Source organism: Nerophis ophidion, linkage group LG01 (genome assembly GCF_033978795.1).
Source record: "Nerophis ophidion isolate RoL-2023_Sa linkage group LG01, RoL_Noph_v1.0, whole genome shotgun sequence".
NCBI lineage: Eukaryota > Metazoa > Chordata > Actinopteri > Syngnathiformes > Syngnathidae > Nerophis > Nerophis ophidion.
The window spans coordinates 19,589,503-19,614,193 of record NC_084611.1 but is presented as its reverse complement, the minus strand read 5'-3'; the positions used below and the strand labels follow the sequence as shown (position 1 = coordinate 19,614,193).

General features: G+C 40.5%; 1 protein-coding gene across 1 annotated transcript in view; it reads left to right on the top strand.

Annotated features, from left to right (window-relative positions):
- olfml2a (olfactomedin-like 2A) overlaps positions 1–24,691 on the top strand; it is an 87,929-nt gene that overhangs the window by 31,138 nt on the left and 32,100 nt on the right. The window contains exons 2-5 of the mRNA XM_061897910.1: positions 10,048–10,311; positions 12,035–12,142; positions 12,210–12,377; positions 16,984–17,227. Coding sequence (XP_061753894.1) covers positions 10,048–10,311; positions 12,035–12,142; positions 12,210–12,377; positions 16,984–17,227 — 784 coding nt within the window. The remainder of the gene's footprint in view (positions 1–10,047; positions 10,312–12,034; positions 12,143–12,209; positions 12,378–16,983; positions 17,228–24,691) is intronic.

The following is a 24,691-nucleotide window of genomic DNA, read 5'->3' as shown; positions in this document are numbered from 1 at the left end:
ACCCTCCTTTATAACACTTTGTAAGGATTATGATTAATTCTTCATCTAAACGGAAAGATGTGAACATCCTAGTGACAGCAGACATTGTACAGTAAGTGGTTATTTTAATATGCTCATATATCGTATATTTTGTTTTGCACTCAGCAATTCTACACAGTGGCCTAGTGGTTAGAGTGTCCGCCCTGAGATCTGTAGGTTGTGAGTTCAAATCCAGGTCGAGTCATACCGAGGACTATAAAAATGGGACCCATTACCTCCCTGCTTGGCACTCAGCATTAAGGGTTGGAATTGGGGGTTAAATCACCATAAATGATTCCCGGGCGCGGCACCGCTGCTGCCCACTGCTCCCCTCACCTCCCAGGGGGTGATCAAGGGTGATGGGTCAAATGCAGGGAATAATTTCGCCACATCTATTATGTGTGTGACAATCATTGGTACTTTAACTTTTTAACTTTAACTTAAAGCTGCACCTGTTTGGCTTCTAAAACTTGTAGATCATCCTCTTTATACTCAGCATCAAAAATAGAAGTTTCTAAATCTTCATTTGTCCCAAAGTGGTCTTTGTTGTCTCTCATGAAGTCTGCCATGATTAGTAGTGTTGTTTTTTTTTTGTTACTCCTTTGTGTTCTTTTTTTTTTTTATCGTGTTGTGTTTGTGTTGTGTTGCGTTTGCTCGTTTTAATTGCGTTATCTTTTAACCTGCCTATTGTACAGCCTTTTGGCTACCCCTATGGTAAATGTTGATTGTGCTCTATAAATAAAGTTGATTTGGTGAATGGAAAATTGTGACGCGTCTGTGAAATTAATACACTGGCGTATGCTTAAAATGATTGAAATACGTTAATACGACATGTTATTTAAAAAAAATACAATATAGATTAATGTGAAGGTTATTTTACTGGCGTATGCTTAAAATGATCAAAATACGTTAATACGACATGTTATTTTGAATGTGACGGATACTACATTGCATATGTACTTACAGTGTGTATATAAAATTTAGATATGTTTTTCTTACTTAAATGTCCAAACTTTGCCGCATACAAAAAGTTGAAGGATACAAAGGCCACATTTTTTACCATTTATATACAAAAAAAAATACAATATAGATTAATGTGAAGGTTATTTTACTGGCGTATGCTTAAAATGATCAAAATACGTTAATACGACATGTTATTTTGAATGTGACGGATACTACATTGCATATGTACTTACAGTGTGTATATAAAATGTAGATATGGGTTTTGGGATGTTTTTTTAGAGCACTTTATTGGTGTAATAGAATGAAACCTGTTAACTCTATTTTTAATTGACGTTTGCTAGCGTTTATTTACAAAAAAATAAAAATATATGTATTTTTGTCTTATGTGAATGCTAGACAAGATGCCAAAAGAGTGCAGTTCCCCTTTAGAAAAAAAAAAAACTGCAGTGGTTGATCTAATGGAGGTCTTTTTCCTCCCATTGTGCAGACTTGTGTTGATGCTTGAGGGTTGTTTCTTTGGACTTAATAGCTGACAGGTCAAAGTCAAAGACTGAAAGTGTGCTAATTCCAGCATGATCTTCATCACCAGTCTGCCTGCTGGTAGGTCAGCCTGTGAGGAGACACACAGTTAACCTCTGAAACCTCGGCCTTGATGCTTGTGAATCACGTGGGCAAGATGGACATGGACCATCTTGGTATCAGAGCAGAGGGGAGACTCCGAGGGTACAAATGTACAAAACTTTTCCACAAGACTTGCTCAATATCGATGATAAAAAAGATTGATATTATTTTTTAATACCGTCACCATATTGTGATAATGCATGTTGACGCCACATTCTGCAAATTTGATGGTGAAAAGTCAGCTTATGTAGCGGTTAACGGCCCTCCACAGTGTTAAAGGGGAACTGCACTTTTTTTTTTTTAGAATGTTGCCTATCATTCACAATTATGTGACACATGAACACATATGTTTTTCTTTTTTTTAATGCCTTCTTACTTAAATGTCCAAACTTTGCCACATACAAAAAATTGAAGGCTACAAAGGCCACATTTTGTACCATTTATATACTAAAAAAAAATACAATATAGATTAATGTGAAGGTTATTTTGTGTCTTTAATACAAAAGTTTTTTATACACTAAATTTATGTAACTGAATATTTTGCGTTTTAATTTGGTGAACTGAATTTTTTTTAAACATCAAATTGCTGACATTTCCATTAAAAAAAAGTGTTTTAAAATTCAGTGTAAAACAAATTCAGTGTAAAAAAAGGTGTGAAAAAATTCAGTGTAAAAGAATATCACTGTATAAAAAAATCAGTCAACAAAAATTCAGTGTGAAAAAAATTCAGGGTAAAAGAAAATCACTATAAAAATCAGTGTTAAAACATTCAGTATAAAAACAATGTGTTTTAGAATTCAGTTAAAAAAAATGTAAAAAAAATAAAATCAGTGTATAAAAAATTCAGTGTGAAAAAATTCAGGGTAAAAAAACTCTGTGATCAAAAATTGAGTGTAAAAAAAATTCAGCGTGAAAATACAAATTTGCTTTTGAAAACTTCAGTGTCGATAAATTTGATGCTTCAGAAAGCAACACTCACTTCAGGAAAATTAAAACAAAAGCAATCGAGCATGTCTCAAAACCAGCTAATGAGGTGTCAAGTTTGAAGTCACGTGACACGGGTCTTACGAAACAGCTTAAAAAAGGCAGTTTACTGTTGTAAAAAACTGTTGTAAATGTTGTCATAATACAACATAATTAACATTTCAATGAAAAAAGTAGATCAGTTCACAAAATTCAAATGCAAAGGTTCAGTTACATAAATTCAGTGTAAAAAAACATTATTTTTCCTAATAAAGACACAAATTAACACCCATATTACTCAATATAGGTTAAATTATTCAAACATCTTGGTTTTGTGTCATAGTAACAAAGCAATACTATCACACTATGTAATATCTAATGTAATCGCATTGAGATATTTTATTTGTTCTCAATATACTGTGAGAAACGGCAGATCAACTGGTCTAATAAGGCGGTCTATTTAAAGGCTAGAGTATACAAATGAGTTTAAAGATGGTACTTAAATGCTTCTACTGAGGTAGCATCTCTAACTGTTACCGGGAGGGAATTCCAGAGTACTGGAGCCCGAATAGAAAACGCTCTATAGCCCGCAGACTTTTTTTGGGCTTTAGGAATCACTAATAAGCCGGAGTGCTTTGAACGCAGATTTCTTGCCGGGACATATGGTACAATACAATCGGCAAGATAGGCTGGAGCTAGACCATGTAGTATTTTATACGTAAGTAGTAAAACCTTAAAGTCACATCTTTCTTGTTCTTGTCAAAAGTCTAGCAGCCGCATTTTGTATCAACTATAATCTTTTAATGCTAGACATAGTGAGACCCGAAAATAATACATTACAGAAATCGAGACGAGACGTAAGAAACGCATGGATAATGATCTCAGCGTCGCTAGTGGACAAAATGGAGCTAATTTTAGCGATATTACGGAGATGAAAGAAGGCCGTTTTAGTAACATTCTTAATGTGTGACTCAAACGAGAGAGTTGGGTCGAAGATAATACCCAGATTCTTTACGGAGTCGCCGTGTTTAATTGTTTGGTTATCAAATGTTAAAGTTGTATTATTAAATAGAGGTCGGTGTATAGCAGGACCGATAATCAGCATTTCCGTTTTTTTGGCGTTGAGTTGCAAAAAGTTAGCGGACATCCATTGTTTAATTTCATTAAGACACGCCTCCAGCTGACTAAAATCCGGTGTGTTGGTTTTGATTGATTGATACTTTTATTAGTAGATTGCACAGTTCAGTACATATTCCGTACAATTGACCACTAAAGTGTGACACCCGAATAAGTTTTTCAACTTGTTTAATCAATTCATGGTCAGCTTTAGGAGCATGTAGAGTTGGGTGTCATCAGCATAACAGTGAAAGCTAACACCGGAATTGCGTATGATGTCACCTAGCGGCAGCATGTAGATGCTGAAGAGTGCAGGGCCAAGAACCGAACCTTAACACAGTCCGAGGTCACATTGTTATGGGAGACTCACCGTAGTTTGTTTACTTGTATAACTTTCTCCGACTTTCTAAGACGTGTTTTATGCCACTTGTTTTTCCGTCTCATTTTGTCCACCAAACTTTTAACGTTGTGCATGAATGCACAAAGGTGAGTTTTGTTGATGTTATTGACTTGTGTGGAGTGCTAATCAGACGTATTTGGTCACTGCATGACTGCAAGCTAATCAATGCTAACATGCTATCTAGGCGAGCTGTAGTACATATTGCATCATCATGCCTCATTTGTAGGTATATTTGAGCTCATTTAGTTTAATTTTGAGTCCTCATAATTCAATTGATAAATCATGACACACTATCTGTATGTAATATGGCTTTTAATTTTTTGCAGCTCCAGACGGATTTGTTTTTGTATTTTTGGTCCAATATGTCTCTTTCAACATTTTGGGTTGCCAACCCCTTGGTTAGAGGTACCTATTTTCAAGAACACAGTCCTTGATTTTAATGATGAGACGGTCTCTGAAGTCTGGTACAGTCAAGGGTTATCGAGGCAAAACGTGAAGTACTTAAGTCAGGAGGGCTGGGTTTCGGTCCACCTTGAAACAAGTTAAACGAGGGCGTTCATGTTTGTCTAGGGTAAAACAATCCAGCTCAGCGGGGCTGCGGGCATTAGCTCCGGCAAAGACGCGTACTCGGCTAATCTGCTGTGTTTTCATGTGGTCGCAGCGTTTGTCCACCTGCTGCGGTCTCACTTGACATGGGTCAGGTTGGCTCTGCACACCGGAGTCCTGCAGTATTTGAGCAGGACCGGGGGAATCGCAGGGCACCCACACTCCACACCTCCCCCCCAATCATTCAGCCTGCATTCTTTCACTAATGAGCCCCCGTCTCTCCCTGACCCCAACTAAGCCTCAGCCCTGCAAATGTAGACATTGGAGAGAAGAAAGCTACGCCAGATCTTTTTGTAAGGCCCGTGTTTCGTCACAGACGTGTAGGAGTACGACATAATCACCGTTTTTTTTTTTTGTAGGGATGGGTGCCGAAGTCGGTACTTTGAGGCATACCGACCAATTTCCATTTGTCTTGCCAGGTACCGATTCACGTAAAATCAAACAATACCGTAATTCCATATCTTTGTTCTGCAGGTTGTAGACATGACAACGGCTCAAGCACTTGATGGGCAAACAGGCGTATTTGTAGCAGACCGTCTGATAGTAAGGCTGTAATTTTTCCATGCCAACAAAGCGTGCATGCTTGATGGAAAGCCCTCAAAAGTAAGGCTCCACTTTTCCTACTGCGCTAGCTCAATGCTAATTTACATTGGATATGCCATATACATGCTACTGATTAGCATTAGCGACTTTGCATGGCGGTTTCAAAACCTCCAAATTTGGTAATGAAAACTAGAACAACAGGTGTGTAAACATTACGATACTTACATTATCAACACTTTTCATAACTCAACAAAAAGCAAGACTGGCAACTTAATGGTAAAGACTACTTCCGGAATGGGTACTGAATACACTACTTTTTTGGCACCGACTAAATACCGCAGGTAAAATCCAACAGTGCCATGTTACAGTATCTGGGTTGCTCATGATGTCATGCCCGGTTGCCCGCGCACTTTGGCAGTTGGGTATCACTCCAGCAGCACTGAGAGCGGACTCGGCCAAGCCATCTCCAAACAACACTGTGACATCTGTTCAGTTATTGTTCAATACTATTAATAATATCTATCTTGGAGGAAACACAAGCTGTGATTTAACAGCGTGACTCCGCCTCCCTTGGGTATATACAAATACAATAAAAAATAAAGTCTTCTTTCGCCACTTTGACTGTATGCAATCAATATTAAGCAACTTTTGACCTCCTTCAAGAAGATTGGTTCATCCTCTCCTTTCATACTTGCCAACCTTGAGACCTCTGATTTCGGGAGGTGGGGGTTTGGGGGCGTGGTTTTGGTGGGGGGCGTGGTTAAGAGGGGACAAGTATAATTCACCAACTCGAGTATTTCATATATATTTCATATTTATATATACATATAAATATATACATGTATGATATACTTGACTTTCAATGAATTCTAGCTATTTATTTTTATTTTATTATATATATAAATAAAATAAATAGTTAAATTTCAGACGGCACCTATCAATTACACAGTAATAAAAACATAGTTGTTCTACTAACTGTACTGTGCTTGCTGGTCACTAAAAAAAACAACAACACTTACCTTTCACTATTTGAGTAACCTTTGTTCTGCCATTTGCGTATTGGCGAGAGTCACTTGCCGTCAGGTGCAGAACACCACGTAAATCGTTGGCCAATCAAATAGCAACCCCATAACGCTATAGCAAACATTCACCGGGAGATGGCAAAAGACAACATAGAATCACTCTATTACAGACGGCGTCGCCATGGCTGTAACTTCCTCGTTCTTCTGCTTCGTCTCCTTGTGTGTGCAGTTTTTTATTAAAATCCGTAGATGTTGTAACGTGATTGGGCAGGCAAGGTGTTTATATAAAAGGAAAGCGGACTTGAAAACAGGCTGTCCCCACTCATGTCCGCATGGAGCTGGAGGGGGCGTGAATTTTGGGAGATTTTCGGGAGAACATTTCTTCGGGGGGGTTTTCGGGACAGGAGGGTTGGCAAGTATGTCTCCTTTGTGTCTATTGACATCTCACGTGATGGAGCCGTGATTCATGTTAATCCACCTGCTGCAACAGCCCTTCGAGGTGTGAACGCTCCTTTTTAACTGCAGACTAATGAACATATATCGTCCGATGAAGGCGTTAGCTTTAGAAATGAAAATTTACATTATGATTCCATAACTGTCACTGACTTTATTTTTTTTTTGTTTTTTTAAGGCCAGAAAGTTGCCAATTGACATGACTGCAGTTTTGTGTCATGTCTGTTGTATGTTTTCCTGACAAAACTAAACATCTGAATGAAGAAGTGTATAACTGTGTGTATTATTCCATAATTGTTGCCAGGGGTTGTAACATCTGTTCAGTTATTGTCTTCTGTCTATTATGGAGAGAAGCACAAGTTGTGATGTAACTGCTGACAATTTTTCTCTCGCTACACTGAAAAGACACAAGGTATTTTTTTTTAAGTGCACAAAAAATTATTCTGCATCCCGATTCTAAATCGATTCGTAATTTGCAAAAATCAATTAGAAGAAAAATAAATAATACAAATTATGTTAGTTTTTTGTTTTTTTTTACAAAAAAAATCAATGAATATATATATATATATATATATATATATATATATATATATATATATATATATATGCATATATATATATTTTTTTTTATTATAAGAATCTATTTAAAAGGTAAATATTTAAATTTTAAATAGATTCTTATAATAAAACAAAAATATATTTCTTAATTTTTTTGTGATTTTATCTAATAAAAAAAAATTAAAATAAAAATAAAAATAAAAAAATATATATATATATATAAATGTATATACAATGTACATACATATATATAAATATATTTTTATGATTAAATAATATTTATATTTTTTATTAAATATATAAATATATATATATATATATATATATATATATATATATATATATATATATATATATATATATATATATATATATATATATATATATGTGATGTTTCCACCCCCATGCTTCACAGTAGTTATGGTGTTCTTGGGATGCAACTCAGTATTCTTCGTCCTTCAAACACGACGAGTTGAGTTTATACCAAAATGGATACATGGATGATACAGCAGAGGATTGGGAGAATGTCATGTGGTCAGATGAAACCAAAATAGAACTTTTTGGTATAAACTCAACTCATCGTGTTTGGAGGAAAAAGAATACTGAGTTGCATCCCAATAACACCACACCTACTGTGAAGCATGGGGGTGGAAACATCATGCTTTGGGGCTGTTTTTCTGCTAAGGGGACAGGACGATTGATCCGTGTTAAGGAAAGAATGAATGGGGCCATGTATCGTGAGATTTTGAGCCAAAACCTCCTTCCAACAGTGAGAGCTTTGAATGGTTGACCAAATACTTATTTTCCACCATAAATTACAAATAAATTATTTGAAATTCCTACAATGTGAATTCCTGGATTTTTTTTTTCACATTCTGTCTCTCACAGTTGAAGTGTACCTATGATGAAAATTACAAACTTGCACAATCGGTGGCTGACTTTGGCACAATTGGTGGCTTTTTGTGGAAGAAGAAAGGAGAAAAGAAGCTATCAGCTGAGGATGAGTATAAATGGGGACGGCGTAGTGCAGTTGGGAGAGTGGCCGTGCCAGCAACCTGAGGGTTCCTGGTTCGATCCCCACCTTCTACCAACCTTGTCATGTCCGTTGTGTCCTTGAGCAAGACACTTCACCCTTGCTCCTGATGGGTCGTGGTTAGGGCCTTGCATGGCAGCTCCTGCCATCAGTGTGTGAATGTGTGTGAATGGGTGGATGTGGAAATAGTATCAAAACGCTTTGAGTACTTTGAAGGTAGAAAAGCGCTATACAAGTATAAGCCATTTACCAATATATAAAATGTCACAGTATCAGTATCGGACATGGAAAATGTCGTATCAGACCATCGTAGCTGAAAATAAAACTGCTGTACTTGAGATGGATTTAACTCCTTAAAGGGGAACATTATCACAGTTTCAGAAGGGTTAAAACCAATAAAAATCAGTTCCCGGTGGCTTATTTTATTTTTTAAATATTTTTTCAAAATTTTACCCATCATGGAATATCCCAGAAAAAGGCTTTAAAGTGCCTGATTTTCGCTATCTGTAAATCCACCCGTCCATTTTCCTGTGACGTCATCCAGTGATGCCAATACAAACAAATGGTGGATAGAACAGCAAGATATAGCGACATTAGCTCGGATTCAGACTCGGATTTCAGCAGCTTAAGCGATTCAACAGATTACGCATGTATTGAAACGGATGGTCGGAGTGTGGAGGCAGATAGCGAAAACTAAATCAAAGAAGAAACTAAAGCTAATGAGCGAATAGCACCTTCTAACAAACGATTGCATCTTTTGACCACTGGAGCAACTTAAATCTGTCGATTGGTAAGTGTTTGTTTGGCATTAAATGTGGGTGGAGGGAAAGGCTGGATGCAAATATAGCTATAAAAATGTACATACAGCTAGCATGTTAGCATTGATTAGCTGGCAGTCATGCCGTGACCAAATATGTCTGATTAGCACATAAATCAATAACATCAACAAAACTCACCTTTGTGATTTCATTGACTTTATCATTGGAAATGCATCTGCTTTGAGTGTCGCAGGATATCCACACATCTCTGTGCCATCTGTCGTAGCATAGATGTCGTCGATAAAAATTGCAGAACAAACGAGGGACTTTCGCATCTTTTGACCACTGGTGTACTTGAATCCGTTGATTGGTATGTGTTTGTTTGGCATTAAATGTGGGTGGAGGGAAAGGCTGGATGCAAATATAGCTACAAATGGGGCATAACGATGCAATATATACATACAGCTAGCCTAAGTAGCATGTTAGCATCGATTAGCATGCCGTGCTAATCGTTGCATACTCCACGTAAGACAACTTGAATCCGTCCCTGATCGTATTGTTACACCCTCCGACAACACACCGACGGGGCATGATGTCTCCAAGGTACAGAAAACAGTCGAAAAAACAGAAAATAACAGAGCTGATTTGACTTGTGTGTGTGATTTGTGTTTGAGAAAATGGCGGATTTCTTTCCGTTGTAACGTTAGGGGTGAAAGGTCATCGCTCCGACAGCGAACAATTGAAAGGCGTTTAAATCGCCAAATTCACCCTTTTAGAGTTCGAAAATCGGTTAAAAAAACATATGGTCTTTTTTCTGCAACATCAAGGTATATATTGACGCTTACATAGGTCTGGTGATAATGTTCCCCTTTAACAATAATCACATTAATCACATTGTAATCTGCGTGTTGTAAATTAATTGTGATAAAAATCCTGAAAAATCCCTGCCAGCTTCTGCATCTGTCAAATAAAATGTCGTATTTCCACCTGCAGATCTTTGGGGAGACCGAGCCTGTTCGGATGGTATCAGAGGGCTCGGACTGCCGCTGCAAGTGCATCATGCGGCCGCTGAGCAGGGACGCTTGTCTGCGGCTGCGCACCGGCAGCGTGCGCGTGGAGGACTTCTACACGGTGGAAACGGTCAGCTCGGGTTCCGACTGCAAGTGTTCCTGCACCGCGCCGCCGTCCTCCCTCAACCCCTGCGAGAACGAGTGGAAGATGGAGAAGCTCAAGAAACAGGCCCCCGAGTTGCTGAAGGTAAGGAACGTATAGCAGCTTGGAGGTGTAAAAGCTTCCGAAAAGAAGGTCTGAAGTTTGATGTTTCCATTTTGAGGCTGTGAGTGAGATTATTTAGCCTTCTGTAATCACCAGGCAGGATTCTCACAGTACAAAAATTGCAATTTGTTCCCAATTTAGAGTGAAAAGCAAATTTTATTTTCACCCGCATACAAAACATTCTAACTTGGATTGTTTCCCTGGCTTCGAAACTCTCCCGAAGGACAGTGCAGCAAAGACATAACAAACTCCCTTCTTGTCTCTCATGGACACACCCGTTGTTGTTGACTTTGGACTAGTGATTGCACAATACATCAAGGCCACGGAACAGAGACACACTACGGGCTTACACACACACATTCACAAAAATACACGCCACACATACACATCCCACCCCCCAACCCAACGCCCTCGACGCAAATCCCATAGGGGTGATGAATGGATGGTCAGCGCCTGAGAGCTGCGGCTTACCATAATGACCCCGAACTCCCTTCCCTCTGTTGCTAGATATCTCGAGATGTATGTTGTAATATGTATATGTGCTTTGCTAAGGAGGTTTTTTTCCCACTCCAGACTGGGCCCCCTTAGGAGCCCAGTCTAGATTGTATTTTTTTACTCATCCTTCCCCAGTGTTTACCTTTTTCCCATCTTTTACGGGGCGCCTTATGGCGACCCATCAGCGTTCTTGTTCTGTAACCCAGTACACTGTTTGTCTAATCTTGAACAGGTTTGTGCTGAAAACCAAGTTTCGTTGTACTTGTGCAATGACAATAAAGACCTCTCTATCTATCTATCTATCTATCTATCCATCTATCTATCTATCTATCTATCTATCTATCTATCTATCTATCTATCTATCTATCTATCTATCTATCTATCTATCTATCTATCTATCTATCTATCTATCTATCTATCTATCTATCTATCTATCTATCTATCTATCTATCTATCTATCTATCTATCTATCTATCTATCCATCTATCCATCCATCCATCCATCCATCCATCCATCCATCCATCTATCCATCTATCTAAATCGCCTCGTAATATACAGCACAATAGGACTCAGACTAAATTTACCTGCTCAGTGGCCTTGTGTGGCCACCATAAGTTTGGTAGGTTTTGAGTTCAAATCCCAGCTGAGTCATATCAAAGGCAATACATAATGCGATTCATTACCTCCCTGCTTGGCACTCGGCATCAAGGGTTGGAAATTAGGGGGCTTAAATCACCAAAAATGATTCCCGGGGCATGGCTGCTCACTGCTCCCCTCACCTCCCAGGGGGTGATCAAGGGTGATGGGTCAAATGCAGAGAAAAATTTCGCCACATCTAGTGTGTGTGTGACAATCATTGGTACTTTAATTTTAATGGCAGCCCTACTCAGTTGTAATACACTTTTCCACCACTTGTGGCAGTAACGATGATATCAAACAAACACAAAAAGTCTGGAAAGTCAGCGAAGTTTCGTAAAGGCAAAAATTATAACCAAAGTGGTGAAACTGTATTTTTATTTGCACTGACAGCCTATTGAAGGAAAAAAATATATATCACGACTTACTTTTGTCACTTTAGTTAGAATGTATTTATTGTAGAACTCAGCCACCTAGCTGAAGACCCGTCTAGTGTTTTTATCACCGGATACCAAATGTCATTTGAATAGACAATGATTAATAATTCTCTCCTTTTTCTGGGACCGGACCTCAGCTCCAATCTATGGTGGACCTCCTGGAGGGAACCCTTTACAGCATGGACCTGATGAAGGTCCACTCATACATCAACAAGGTGGTGTCTCAGATGAACACCCTGGAAGAGGTAGGAGACCATCATCACTTCGTAGTTTAAAACTCTAACAGTAGAGTCACGTCTTCACCTTTTGCAGACCATCAAGACAAACCTGACGAGGGATAACGAATTTGTCCGGGACAGCATGGCCACCCTCACCAACCAGTTCAAGAGATATGACAACTACTCCAACATTATGATGAGCATCAAGAAGGAAATCTCTGGACTCAGTCTGCAGCTGCTTCAAAAAGACTCTTCAGTGCAGGTTCGAAGCATTTCTGTTTATTTCTCTTCACGCTCCGTGCAAAGAAGCAACCGCCAGACAACCAAACTTGAGAGTTGATTACTGTCACCTGATTGGCTGTTAGTCTTTGCCATGAAAAATGGGTTTTGACACGCATACACTATATTGCCAAAAGTATTTGGCCACCCATCCAAATGATGAGAATCAGGTGTCCTAATCACTTGGACCGGCCACAGGTGTATAAAATCAAGCACTTAAGCATGGAGACTGTTTCTACAAACATTTGTGAAAGAATGCGCCACTCTCAGGAGCTCAGTGATGTCCAGCGTGGAACTGTCATAGGATGCCACCTGTGCTGCCAATCCAGTCGTGAAATTTCCTCGCTCCTAAATATTCAAAATTCAAATGTTGGATTTATTATAAGAAAATGGAAGAGTTTGGGAACAACAGCAACTCAGCCACGCATAGTGCAAAGAGGTTGCCGAATTTCTGCACAGTCAGTTGCTACAGAGCTCCAAACTTCATGTGACCTTCCAATTAGCCCACGTACAGTACGCAGAGAGCTTCATGGAATGGGTTTCCATGGCCGTGCAGCTGAATCTAAGCCATACATCACCAAGTCCAATGCAAAGCGTCGGATGCAGTGGTGTAAAGCACATCGCCACTTGACTCTAGAGCAGTGGAGACGCCTTCTCTGGAATGATGAATCACTCTTTTCCATCTGGCAATCTGATGGATGAGTCTGGGTTTGGAGGTTGCCAGGAGAACGGTTCATTTTGGACTGCATTGTGCCGAGTGGTATATTTGGTGGAGGAGGAATTATGCTGTGTGGTTGTTTTTCCGGAGTTGGGCTTGGACCCTTAGTTCCAGTGAAAGGAACTTTGAATGCTTCAGGATACCAAAACATTTTGGACATTTCCATGCTCCCAACCTCGTGGGAAGAGTTTGGATCGGGGCCTTTCCTCTTCCAACATGACAGTGCACAAAGTAAAGTCCATAAAGACATGGATGACAGAATCTGGTGTGGATGAACTAGACTGGCCTGCACAGAGTCCTGAGCTGAACCCAACAGAACACCTTTGGGATGAATTAGAACGGAGACTGAGAGCCAGCCCTTCTCGAAACATCAGTGTGTGACCTCACCATTGCCTTTTTTTAAGAATGGTCGAACATTCCTATGAACACAACCCGCAACCTTGTGGACAGCCTTCCCAGAAGAGCTGAAGCTGTAATAGCTGCTAAAGGTGGACTGACATCATATTGAACCCTATGGGTTAGGAATGGGATGACACTTCAAGTTCTTATGTAAGTCAAGGCAGGAGGCTAAATACTTTTGGCAATACAGTGTATATAAAGATACATATATACATATGTATATAGATATATACACATATATATACACTAGTACATATATATATATATATATATATACTGTATACACATATATACATATATATGTAAATATGTATATATTCCGAAACGATCGGGAGTAAGGGTGAAGTGTCTTGCTCAAGGACACAACGGACGTGATGAGTTTGGTAGAAGGTGGGGATCGAACCATGAACCCTCAGGTTGCTGGCAGGGCCACTTTCCCAGAGGCACCACGCCATCCCCACAGCACAACACGACACCAAACATGCAAACTTCTCACAAACGTGAATTGCACACCACAAACTCGAGGGAAATATATATATATATATATATATATATATATATATATATATATATATATACTGTATATATATATATATATATATATATATATACTGTATATATATGTATATATATATATATAAGTGTATATATATATATACATACTGTATATATATATATATATATACTGTATATATATATATATATATATATAAGTGTATATATATATATACATACTGTATATATATATATATATATATATACATACTGTATATATATATATAAGTGTATATATATATACATACTGTATATATATATATATATACTGTATATATATATATATATAAATATATATATATATATATATATATACAGTATATATATATATATATATATATATCTATATAGATAGATATATATACAGTATATATACATATACAGTATATATATATATATATATATATATATATATATATATATATATATATATATATATATATATATATATATATATATATATATATATATATGTCTTGATTGGATTATCCAGAGAATAGTGCTCGATACCGTGGTAGAGCGCAATATGTAGGTGTGGGAAAAAATCACAAGACTACTTCATCTCTACAGAACTGTTTCATGAGGGGTTCTCTCAATCATCAGGAGATTTTAATGGAAGCATTCACATACAATGGTTTATATAGGACACAGAGTGGGTGGGTACAGGCAGGCGTAGGGTGTGGTGATTGGCTCATGTGTTACCTAGGAGGTGTTTCCGTCTGTGGCGGAATGTTGAAATGATTTCACTGCGCTTGTTGAGGGATGATAGATCTGGATGATATATAATAAACAGTTTCTCTTTTAAGCATAGGTTGCATCTTTTATTACCACTGTTGTAAGGTGTGCTGGATGCAAGAATTTGCCATGTTATTGAATATTCAACATTATTGTCTTTGAGGTTCCAAATGTGTTTGCTGAGTTCTGTAGAATTCTGCAAAGTCTGGTTTCTAAAGGAGGCGTTGTGATTATTCCATCTTGTTTTGAACGCTCCTTCGGTTAATCCTACGTACGTGTCGAATGTTTTAATGTCCTTGCGTATTACCTTTGCTTGGTAAACGACTGATGTCTGTAAGCACCTTCCGTTGAGAGGGCAATCAGGTTTCTTGCGACGGTTACATTCATTATTGGTTTCAGAGTCGTTTAGTCTGGGGGTAGGCAGTCCTTTTGCAATTGCTTTGTTGCAGTTTGAAATTATTTGTTGCATGTTATTCATACAGCTGTAGCTCAATTTAATGTTGTTCTTGCTGAATATTTTTCTTAGGGTGTTGCCTTTGGGGAAGTGTTTGTCGATCAGAGTGAGGAACTTGCGGCCGATGTTGGTTGAGACGTCTTTGCTGAATGGCGGATTGTACCAGATGATGTTGTTTCGTTTTCTGCTCTTTTTTGGTTGGTTTCCTGGAGTGGGTTCATAGGTGAGGGTGAAGTTGTATCCGCTTTCATCAAGTGCTTTCTGGTACGGGGGGGTTGCTTGGTCGAATTCAGCTTTGCTGGATGACAGCATCGATAGCCTTTTATTAATTCCGGTAGGAATTCTTTTCGTGGTGGTGGGTGGGTGGTTGCTGTCATGGTGCACGTATTGGAGTGTTGTGTTGGGTTTCGTGAATGGTTGGTAGCTGTTATTTCTCAGGTTGAAAGTGACGTCGAGGAAGTTGACGGTTTGCTTGTTGGCTTCAATCGTGATCCGTAGGCCGTTTTCTTTGAAGATTTGGCATATGCGCTTCTTGGTGTTCTCGCTGCTCCTTGGCGAGACGCGGCATGAATGAATAACATGCAACAAATCATTTCAAACCACAACAAAGCAATTGCAAAAGGACTGCCTACCCCCAGACTAAACGACTCTGAAACCAATAATGAATGTAACTGTCGCAAGAAACCTGATTGCCCTCTCAACGGGAGGTGCTTACAGACATCAGTCGTTTACCAAGCAAAGGTAATACGCAAGGACATTAACACATTCGACACGTACGTAGGATTAATCGAAGGAGCGTTCAAAACAAGATGGAATAATCACAACGCCTCCTTTAGAAACCAGACTTTGCAGAATTCTACAGAACTCAGCAAACACATTTGGAACCTCAAAGACAATAATGTTGAATATTCAATAACATGGCAAATTCTTGCATCCAGCACACCTTACAACAGTGGTAATAAAAGATGCAACCTATGCTTAAAAGAGAAACTGTTTATTATATATCATCCAGATCTATCATCCCTCAACAAGCGCAGTGAAATAATTTCAACATGCCGCCACAGAAGGAAACACCTCCTAGGTAACACATGAGCCAATCACCACACCCTACGCCTGCCTGTACCCACCCACTCTGTGTCCTATATAAACCATTGTATGTGAATGCTTCCATTAAAATCTCCTGATGATTGAGGGAACCCCTCATGAAACAGATCTGTAGAGATGAAGTAGTCTTGTGATTTTTTCCCACACCTACATATATATATATATATATATATATATATATATATATATATATATATATATATATATATATATATATATATATATATATATATATATATATATATATATCTTGGTTCGATCCGCTCCTTCTACCAAACTCGTCACGTCCGTTGTGTCCTTGAGCAAGACACTTCACCCTTACTCCCGATCGTTTCGGTTAGGGCCTTGCATGGCAGCTCCCGCCATCAGTGTGTGAATGGGTGAATGTGGAAAAAGTGTCAAAGCGCTTTGAGTACCTTGAAGGTAGAAAAGCGCTATACAAGTATAACCCATTTATTTGTATTTATTTGTTTGCTGACAACTGTGATGAGGTTGCGACTTGTCCAGGATGTACCAGCCTTCCGCCCGAATGCAGCTGAGATAGGCTCCAGCTACCCCCCGCGACAAGCGGTAGAAAATGGATGGATGGATGTTTGCTTACAAGACCTAAATGTTCCTGTTCAGGACACCAAAGATGAGAGGACCAAGGCGCCTTTAAAAGCAGCCAACAAGAAGCCTTCAGGAGCCAAGCCTCCTCCCAAACCCAAAGAAAAAGTGGTCAAGCCCAAGAAGGAGGTCATCAAATCGGAAAAAGCGCTGAAACCAGACCCGACTGCCAAAAGCAAGGTGGTCGGCCAGCAGCAAGGTGTGGTGAGGGGCATCACCTACTACAAGGCTGCCAAGACGGACAAGGAGGAGGTCCGAGGAGGTGAGTGTTTACCCTCACACGCCCGCCAAGTGCATTAAAAACAAACATTGTGCTTGTAAGCTTAGTTTTCCCTGCCACTCCTGTGCATTTATTTGTACAATTATCCACTGGAGTGAAAATCCATCTCAGTAAAGTCATTTTCACTTTCTGATTTACTTGCATGCAATTAAGATACCCTGTCTTAGCTGTTGCTATGGTAACTGCGACGGCACCGTTCAAAGCACAAGCACCGAGTTAGGCAAATGCCGAAATGATGTAACCCGTTTTTTTGGTGATTATTTTCTTAAAACTAAACAATAATGCTGCAGATTCACCAGCTGACAGTCAGCCAATGTAAACATGGAAGAGAAGATGCAAAAGCGCAGAGCAGGGACGCCATTGGTCGGACAGCTCAAGCTCCTCATGGTCTGCTGTGATTGGACAAAATTGCAAAGTTGCACTTATTTGCATGGATTAGTGCGATTGCAACAATGACGTGATACAACTCGTCATTACTTCCCATACAATATCGATATTAGAGCCTCGAGTATTGGCCGATACAGATATTGATCAGATATGATATCCACAACCAGCAATGCATGCACAAGACATTGAAACAACGTTGAGAACTTGTTGAATTAGATCCTGATGTTGAGCAACTCAAACACAACGTTGAAACGACATGCTTTGTGACAACGTTTAATCAATGTTGGGTTCTGAGGCTGTTTTGACCATTGAAATTTGCTCATCACCCAACCAATATGTTACACCACGAATACAACGTTGAAACAACATGCTTTTTGACAGCATTTAATCAACGTTGGGTTCTGAGGTTGATTTGACCGTTGAAATGTGATTATTTTCCAACCAACAATTTATAAAACAAATACAAAGTTGAAACAACCTGCTTTTTGAGGACGTTTAATCAATGTTGGGTTCTGACTTTGATTTGATCATTGAAATTTGGTCATTTCCCAACCAATATTCTACACCGCAAATACAACGTTAAAACAACATCATTTTTGACAACGTTTGATCAACATGGGGTTCTGAGGTTGATTTGACCGTTGAAATGTGGTTAATTTCCAACCAACAATTTACAAAACAAATACAACGTTGAAACAACATGCCTTTTGAGGATGTTTAATCAACCAACAATTTCCAAAACAAATACAATGTTGAAACAACATGCTTTTTGAGGACGTTTAGTCAATGTTGGGTTCTGACATTGATTTGACTATTGAAATTTGGTCATGTCCCAACCAATATTCTACAACACAAATACAACATTGAAACAACATGCTTTTTGACAGCATTTAATCAACGTGGGGTTCTGAGGTTAATTTGACCATTGAAATGTGGTTATTTTCCAACCAACAATTTCCAAAACAAATACAACGTTGAAACAACATGCTTTTTGACAACCTTTGATCAACGTGTGGTTCTGCCGTTTATTTGACAATTGAAATTTGGTCATTTCCCAACCAATATTCTACACCACAAATACAACGTTAAAACAACATGCTTTTTGATGACGTTTTATCAATGTCAGGTTGTGACGTTGATTTGACCGTTGAAATTTGGTTATTTTCCAACCAACAATTTATAAAACAAATACAACGTTGAAATAACATGCTTTTTGAGGACGTTTAATCAACGTTGGTTTCTGACATTGATTTGACCATTGAAATTTGGTCATGTCTCAACAAATATTCTACACCACAAATACAACATTGAAACAACATGCTTTTTGACAACGTTTGATCAACGTGGGGTTCTGAGGTTGATTTGACCGTTGAAATGTGGCTATTTTCCAACCAACAATTTACAAGACAAATACAACGTTGAAACAACATGCTTTTTGAGGACGTTTAATGAATTTTGGGTTCTGACATTGATTTGACCATTGAAATTTGGTCATTTCCCAACCAATATTCTACAACACAAATACAACGTTAAAACAACATGATTTTTGACAACGTTTGATCAACATGGGGTTCTGAGGTTGATTTGACTGTTGAAATGTGGTTATTTTCCAACCAATATTCCACACCACAAATACAACATTGAAACAACATGCTTTTTGACAACGTTTGATCAACGTGGGGTTCTGAGGTTGATTTGACCGTTGAAATGTGGTTATTTTCCAACCAACAATTTCCAAAACAAATACAAAGTTGAAACAACATGCTTTTTGAGGACGTTTAATCAATGTTGGGTTCTGACATTGATTTGACTATTGAAATTTGGTCACGTCCCAAAAAATATTCTACAACACAAACACAACATTGAAACAACATGCTTTCCTACAACGTTTCATCAACGTTGGGTTTTGTTGTTGATTTGACCATTGAAATTTGGTCATTTCCCAACCAATATTCTACACCACAAATACAACGTTAAAACAACGTGCTTTTTGATGATGTTTTATCAATGTCAGGTTGGGATGTTGATTTGACCATTGAAATTTGGTCATTTCCCAACCAACAACATGAATCCAACGTTAGACACCAACTTGTCTCAATTTACAAATACAACTATTTTGCAACGTTGTTGAGATAGGCGCCAGCGCCCCCCGCGACCCCACAACGGAATAAGCGGTAGAAAATGGATGGATGTTTTAAAATCAGTTTTAAAGGCCTATTGAAACCCACTACTACCGACCACGCAGTCTGATAGTTTATATATCAATGATGAAATATTAACATTGCAACACATGCCAATACGGCCGGTTTAGTTTACCAAATTACAATTTTAAATTTCCAGCAAAGTTTCTTGTTGAAAACGTCGCGGAATGATGATGCGTATGATGACGTGTGTTTGTGACATTATTGGTTGGAGGGGATATACTAGCCCAGCACTGCTTACGGCTAAAAGTTGTCTCTTTTCATCGCATAATTACACAGAAATTTGGACATCTGTGTGGCTGAATCTTTTGCAATTTGTTCATTTAATAATGGAGACTATAAAGAACAAGGCTGTTGGTGGAAAGCGGTGGATTGCAGCTGTTTTTAGTTCCGAGACACAGCCGGTGTTTCTTTGATTGTTGTGAAGCTTTAACACGGAGCGGTCAAGCGAACATGTTTCTCTACGTCAACCAGCATGTTTTTGGAAGGGAAAATTGTGATATATATCTTACCGGAGACATCAGTGGATTATGCGTCCTCCTAAAGTAGCTGTCAAAAAAGGCAGCTGTGAGCTTGGCTCCTCGGCTTCTCTTTGAGACACTGGCGTGTTCACCGCAGCCATCCGACCTCGAGGTATGTCTTTACAATCTCATGAAAACACTATTAAAACAATAAGCAGATAAGGGATCTTCCAGAACTATCCTAGTAAATGTGTCTAATTACATCTGAAACGCTCACACTGCCACCGCCCGGAGCCGTCGCTTTTTCCATCCATCCATCCATCATCTTCCGCTTATCCGAGGTCGAGTCGCGGGGGCAACAGCCTAAGCAGGGAAACCCAGACTTCCCTCTCCCCAGCCACTTCGTCTAGCTCTTCCCGGGGGATCCCGAGGGGTTCCCAGGCCAGCCGGGAGACATAGTCTTCCCAACGTGTCCTGGGTCTTCCCCGTGGCCTCCTACCGGTTGGACGTGCCCTAAACACCTCCCTAGGGAGGCGTTCGGGTGGCATCCTGACCAGATGCCCGAACCACCTCATCTGGCTCCTCTCGATGTGAAGGAGCAGCGGCTTTACTTTGAGTTCCTCCCGGATGGCAGAGCTTCTCACCCTATCTCTAAGGGAGAGCCCCGCCACACGGCGGAGGAAACTCATTTCGGCCGCTTGTACCCGTGATCTTATCCTTTCGGTCATGACCCAAAGCTCATGACCATAGGTGAGGATGGGAACGTAGATCGACCGGTAAATTGAGAGCTTTGCCTTCCGGCTCAGCTCCTTCTTCACCACAACGGACCGGTACAACGTCCGCATTACTGAAGACGCCGCACCGATCCGCCTGTCGATCTCACGATCCACTCTTCCCTCACTCGTGAACAAGACTCCTAGGTACTTGAACTCCTCCACTTGGGGCAGGGTCTCCTCCCCAACCCGGAGATGGCACTCCACCCTTTTCCGGGCGAGAACCATGGACTCGGACTTGGAGGTGCTGATTCTCATTCCGGTCGCTTCACACTCGGCTGCGAACCGATCCAGCGAGAGCTGAAGATCCCGGTCAGATGAAGCCATCAGGACCACATCATCTGCAAAAAGCAGAGACCTAATCCTGCGGTTACCAAACCGGAACCCCTCAACGCCTTGACTGCGCCTAGAAATTCTGTCCATAAAAGTTATGAACAGAATGGGTGACAAAGGACAGCCTTGGCGGAGTCCAACCCTCACTGGAAATGTGTTCGACTTACTGCCGGCAATGCGAACCAAGCTCTGGCACTGATCGTACAGGGAACGGACCGCCACAATAAGACAGTCCGATACCCCATACTCTCTGAGCACTCCCCACAGGACTTCCCGAGGGACACGGTCGAATGCCTTCTCCAAGTCCACAAAGCACATGTAGACTGGTTGGGCAAACTCCCATGCACCCTCAAGAACCCTGCCGAGAGTATAGAGCTGGTCCACAGTTCCACGACCAGGACGAAAACCACACTGTTCCTCCTGAATCCGAGGTTCGACTATCCGACGTAGCCTCCTCTCCAGTACACCTGAATAAACCTTACCGGGAAGGCTGAGGAGTGTGATCCCACGATAGTTGGAACACACCCTCCGGTCCCCCTTCTTAAAGAGAGGAACCACCACCCCGGTCTGCCAATCCAGAGGTACCGCCCCCGATGTCCACGCGATGCTGCAAAGTCTTGTCAACCAAGACAGCCCCACAGCATCCAGAGCCTTAAGGAACTCCGGGCGGATCTCGTCCACCCCTGGGGCCTTGCCACCGAGGAGCTTTTTAACTACCTCAGCGACCTCAGCCCCAGAAATAGGAGAGTCCACCACAGATTCCCCAGGCACTGCTTCCTCATAGGAAGACGTGTTGGTGGGATTGAGGAGGTCTTCGAAGTATTCCTTCCACCTATCCACAACATCCGCAGTCGAGGTCAGCAGAACACCATCCGCACCATACACGGTGTTGATAGTGCACTGCTTCCCCTTCCTGAGGCGGCGGACGGTGGTCCAGAATCGCTTCGAAGCCGTCCGGAAGTCGTTTTCCATGGCTTCCCCGAACTCTTCCCATGTCCGAGTTTTTGCCTCCGCGACCGCTGAAGCTGCACACCGCTTGGCCTGTCGGTACCTGTCCACTGCCTCCGGAGTCCTATGAGCCAAAAGGACCCGATAGGACTCCTTCTTCAGCTTGACGGCATCCCTCACCGCTGGTGTCCACCAAGGGGTTTTAGGATTGCCGCCCCGACAGGCACCAACTACCTTGCGGCCACAGCTCCGATCTGCCGCCTCGACAATAGAGGTGCGGAACATGGTCCACTCGGACTCAATGTCCAGCACCTCCCTCGTGACATGTTCAAAGTTCTTCCGGAGGTGGGAATTGAAACTTTGTCTGACAGGAGACTCTGCCAGACGTTCCCAGCAGACCCTCACAATACGTTTGGGCCTCCCAGGTCTGTCCGGCATCCTCCCCCACCATCGCAGCCAACTCACCACCAGGTGGTGATCGGTGGAAAGCTCCGCCCCTCTCTTCACCCGAGTGTCCATAACATGAGGCCGCAAATCCGATGACACGACTACAAAGTCGATCATGGAACTGCGGCCTAGGGTGTCCTGGTGCCAAGTGCACATATGGACACCCTTATGTTTGAACATGGTGTTTGTTATGGACAAACTGTGACGAGCACAAAAGTCCAATAACAAAACACCACTCGGGTTCAGATCCGGGCGGCCATTCTTCCCAATCACGCCTCTCCAGGTTTCACTGTCGTTGCCAACATGAGCGTTGAAGTCTCCCAGTAGGACAAGGGAATCACCCGGGGGAGCACTTTCCAGTTGATTTGACCATTGAAATTTGGTCAAGTGGAGTGGTAATTGTTTGTTTGACGACACCCAGTGGTCACAATAATTCATGAAGTAAATATGATGTTTCTTAAATAAACTGTCAATAGAATTAAAGTGCACAACAAACACTGCACCACTTTAGCCATATTTTTTGCGCTTAAACTTGAATGATGCAGACACGTTTGTTACTGGACACGTTCTAATACGCTTCTGCCTTGGAGACTTTGTATGTGTGTGTTGTATGCAACTGTAGTTACAAACCCCATTTCCATATGAGTTGGGAAATCGTGTTAGATGTAAATATAAACGGAATACAATGATTTGCAAATCATTTTCAACCCATATTCTGTTGAATATGCTACAAAGACAACATATTTGATGTTCAAACTGATAAACATTTTTTTTTTTTTTGCAAATAATCATCCATCCATTTTCTACCGCTTATTGCCCTTGGGGTCGCAGGGGGCGCTGGTGCCTATCTCACCCTAGACAAGTCACCACCTCATCGCAGGGCCAACACAGATAGACAGACAACATTCACACTCACATTCACACACTAGGGACCATTTAGTGTTGCCAATCAACCTATCCCCAGGTGCATGTCTTTAACTTCAGAATTTGATGCCAGCAACACGTGACAAAGAAGTTAGGAAAGGTGGCAATAAATACTGATAAAGTTGAGGAATGCTCATCAAACACTTATTTGGAACATCCCACAGGTGTGCAGGCTAAATGGGAACAGGTGGGGGCCATGATTGGGTATAAAAAAAGCTTCCCAAAAAATGCTCAGTCTTTCACAAGAAAGGATGGGGCGAGGTACACCCCTTTGTCCACAACTGCATGAGCAAATAGTCAAACAGTTTAAGAACAACGTTTCTCAAAGTGCAATTGCAAGAAATTTAGGGATTTCAACATCATAAATATCGTATTTCCTTGAATTGCCGCCAGGGCGCTAATTAATTTAAAACCTCTTCTCACTCCTGCGCTTACCAAAGGCATGCGGTAAAAGTAAGTATGGGCTATTTTAAAACCTTGTCTCTTACCAAAGGCATGCAGTAAAAATGTTTGTGTGATGTAAGCTTGGACCTTAAATCCTACTGAATAGCTCTTAATTTTCTTCCCTTTATGCGATTTCAAATTACCGGTATTGAAATCAGCCTCCTCCATTTTGAAAATGATGACAGGGGAAGTGTCACTCGTGACGTTACGAGTTTGACCTAGCGGTAATTCAAGGCAGGCGCATAATGTATGCCCTGCGGCAATTCAAGGAAATACGGTATATATTTTTAAATTATTATTCTATGTGTATTAGGATTAATTTTTCGGGTTACTTATTCGAAAATAGGAGTTCTATCCTTTTTTAATTTTTTCACTACCTCGGGACCCAGAGCCCACTCAAATATAAACACTAAATTAGTTTATTTGAAGTGTTAGTAGTCCTGTTGCCAGTTGGGTGAAGTATATGCATGTGCATAACAAACGGCCCCCAAATGAACAGCTCACAACTGGGAATCGATTCTCATCGTT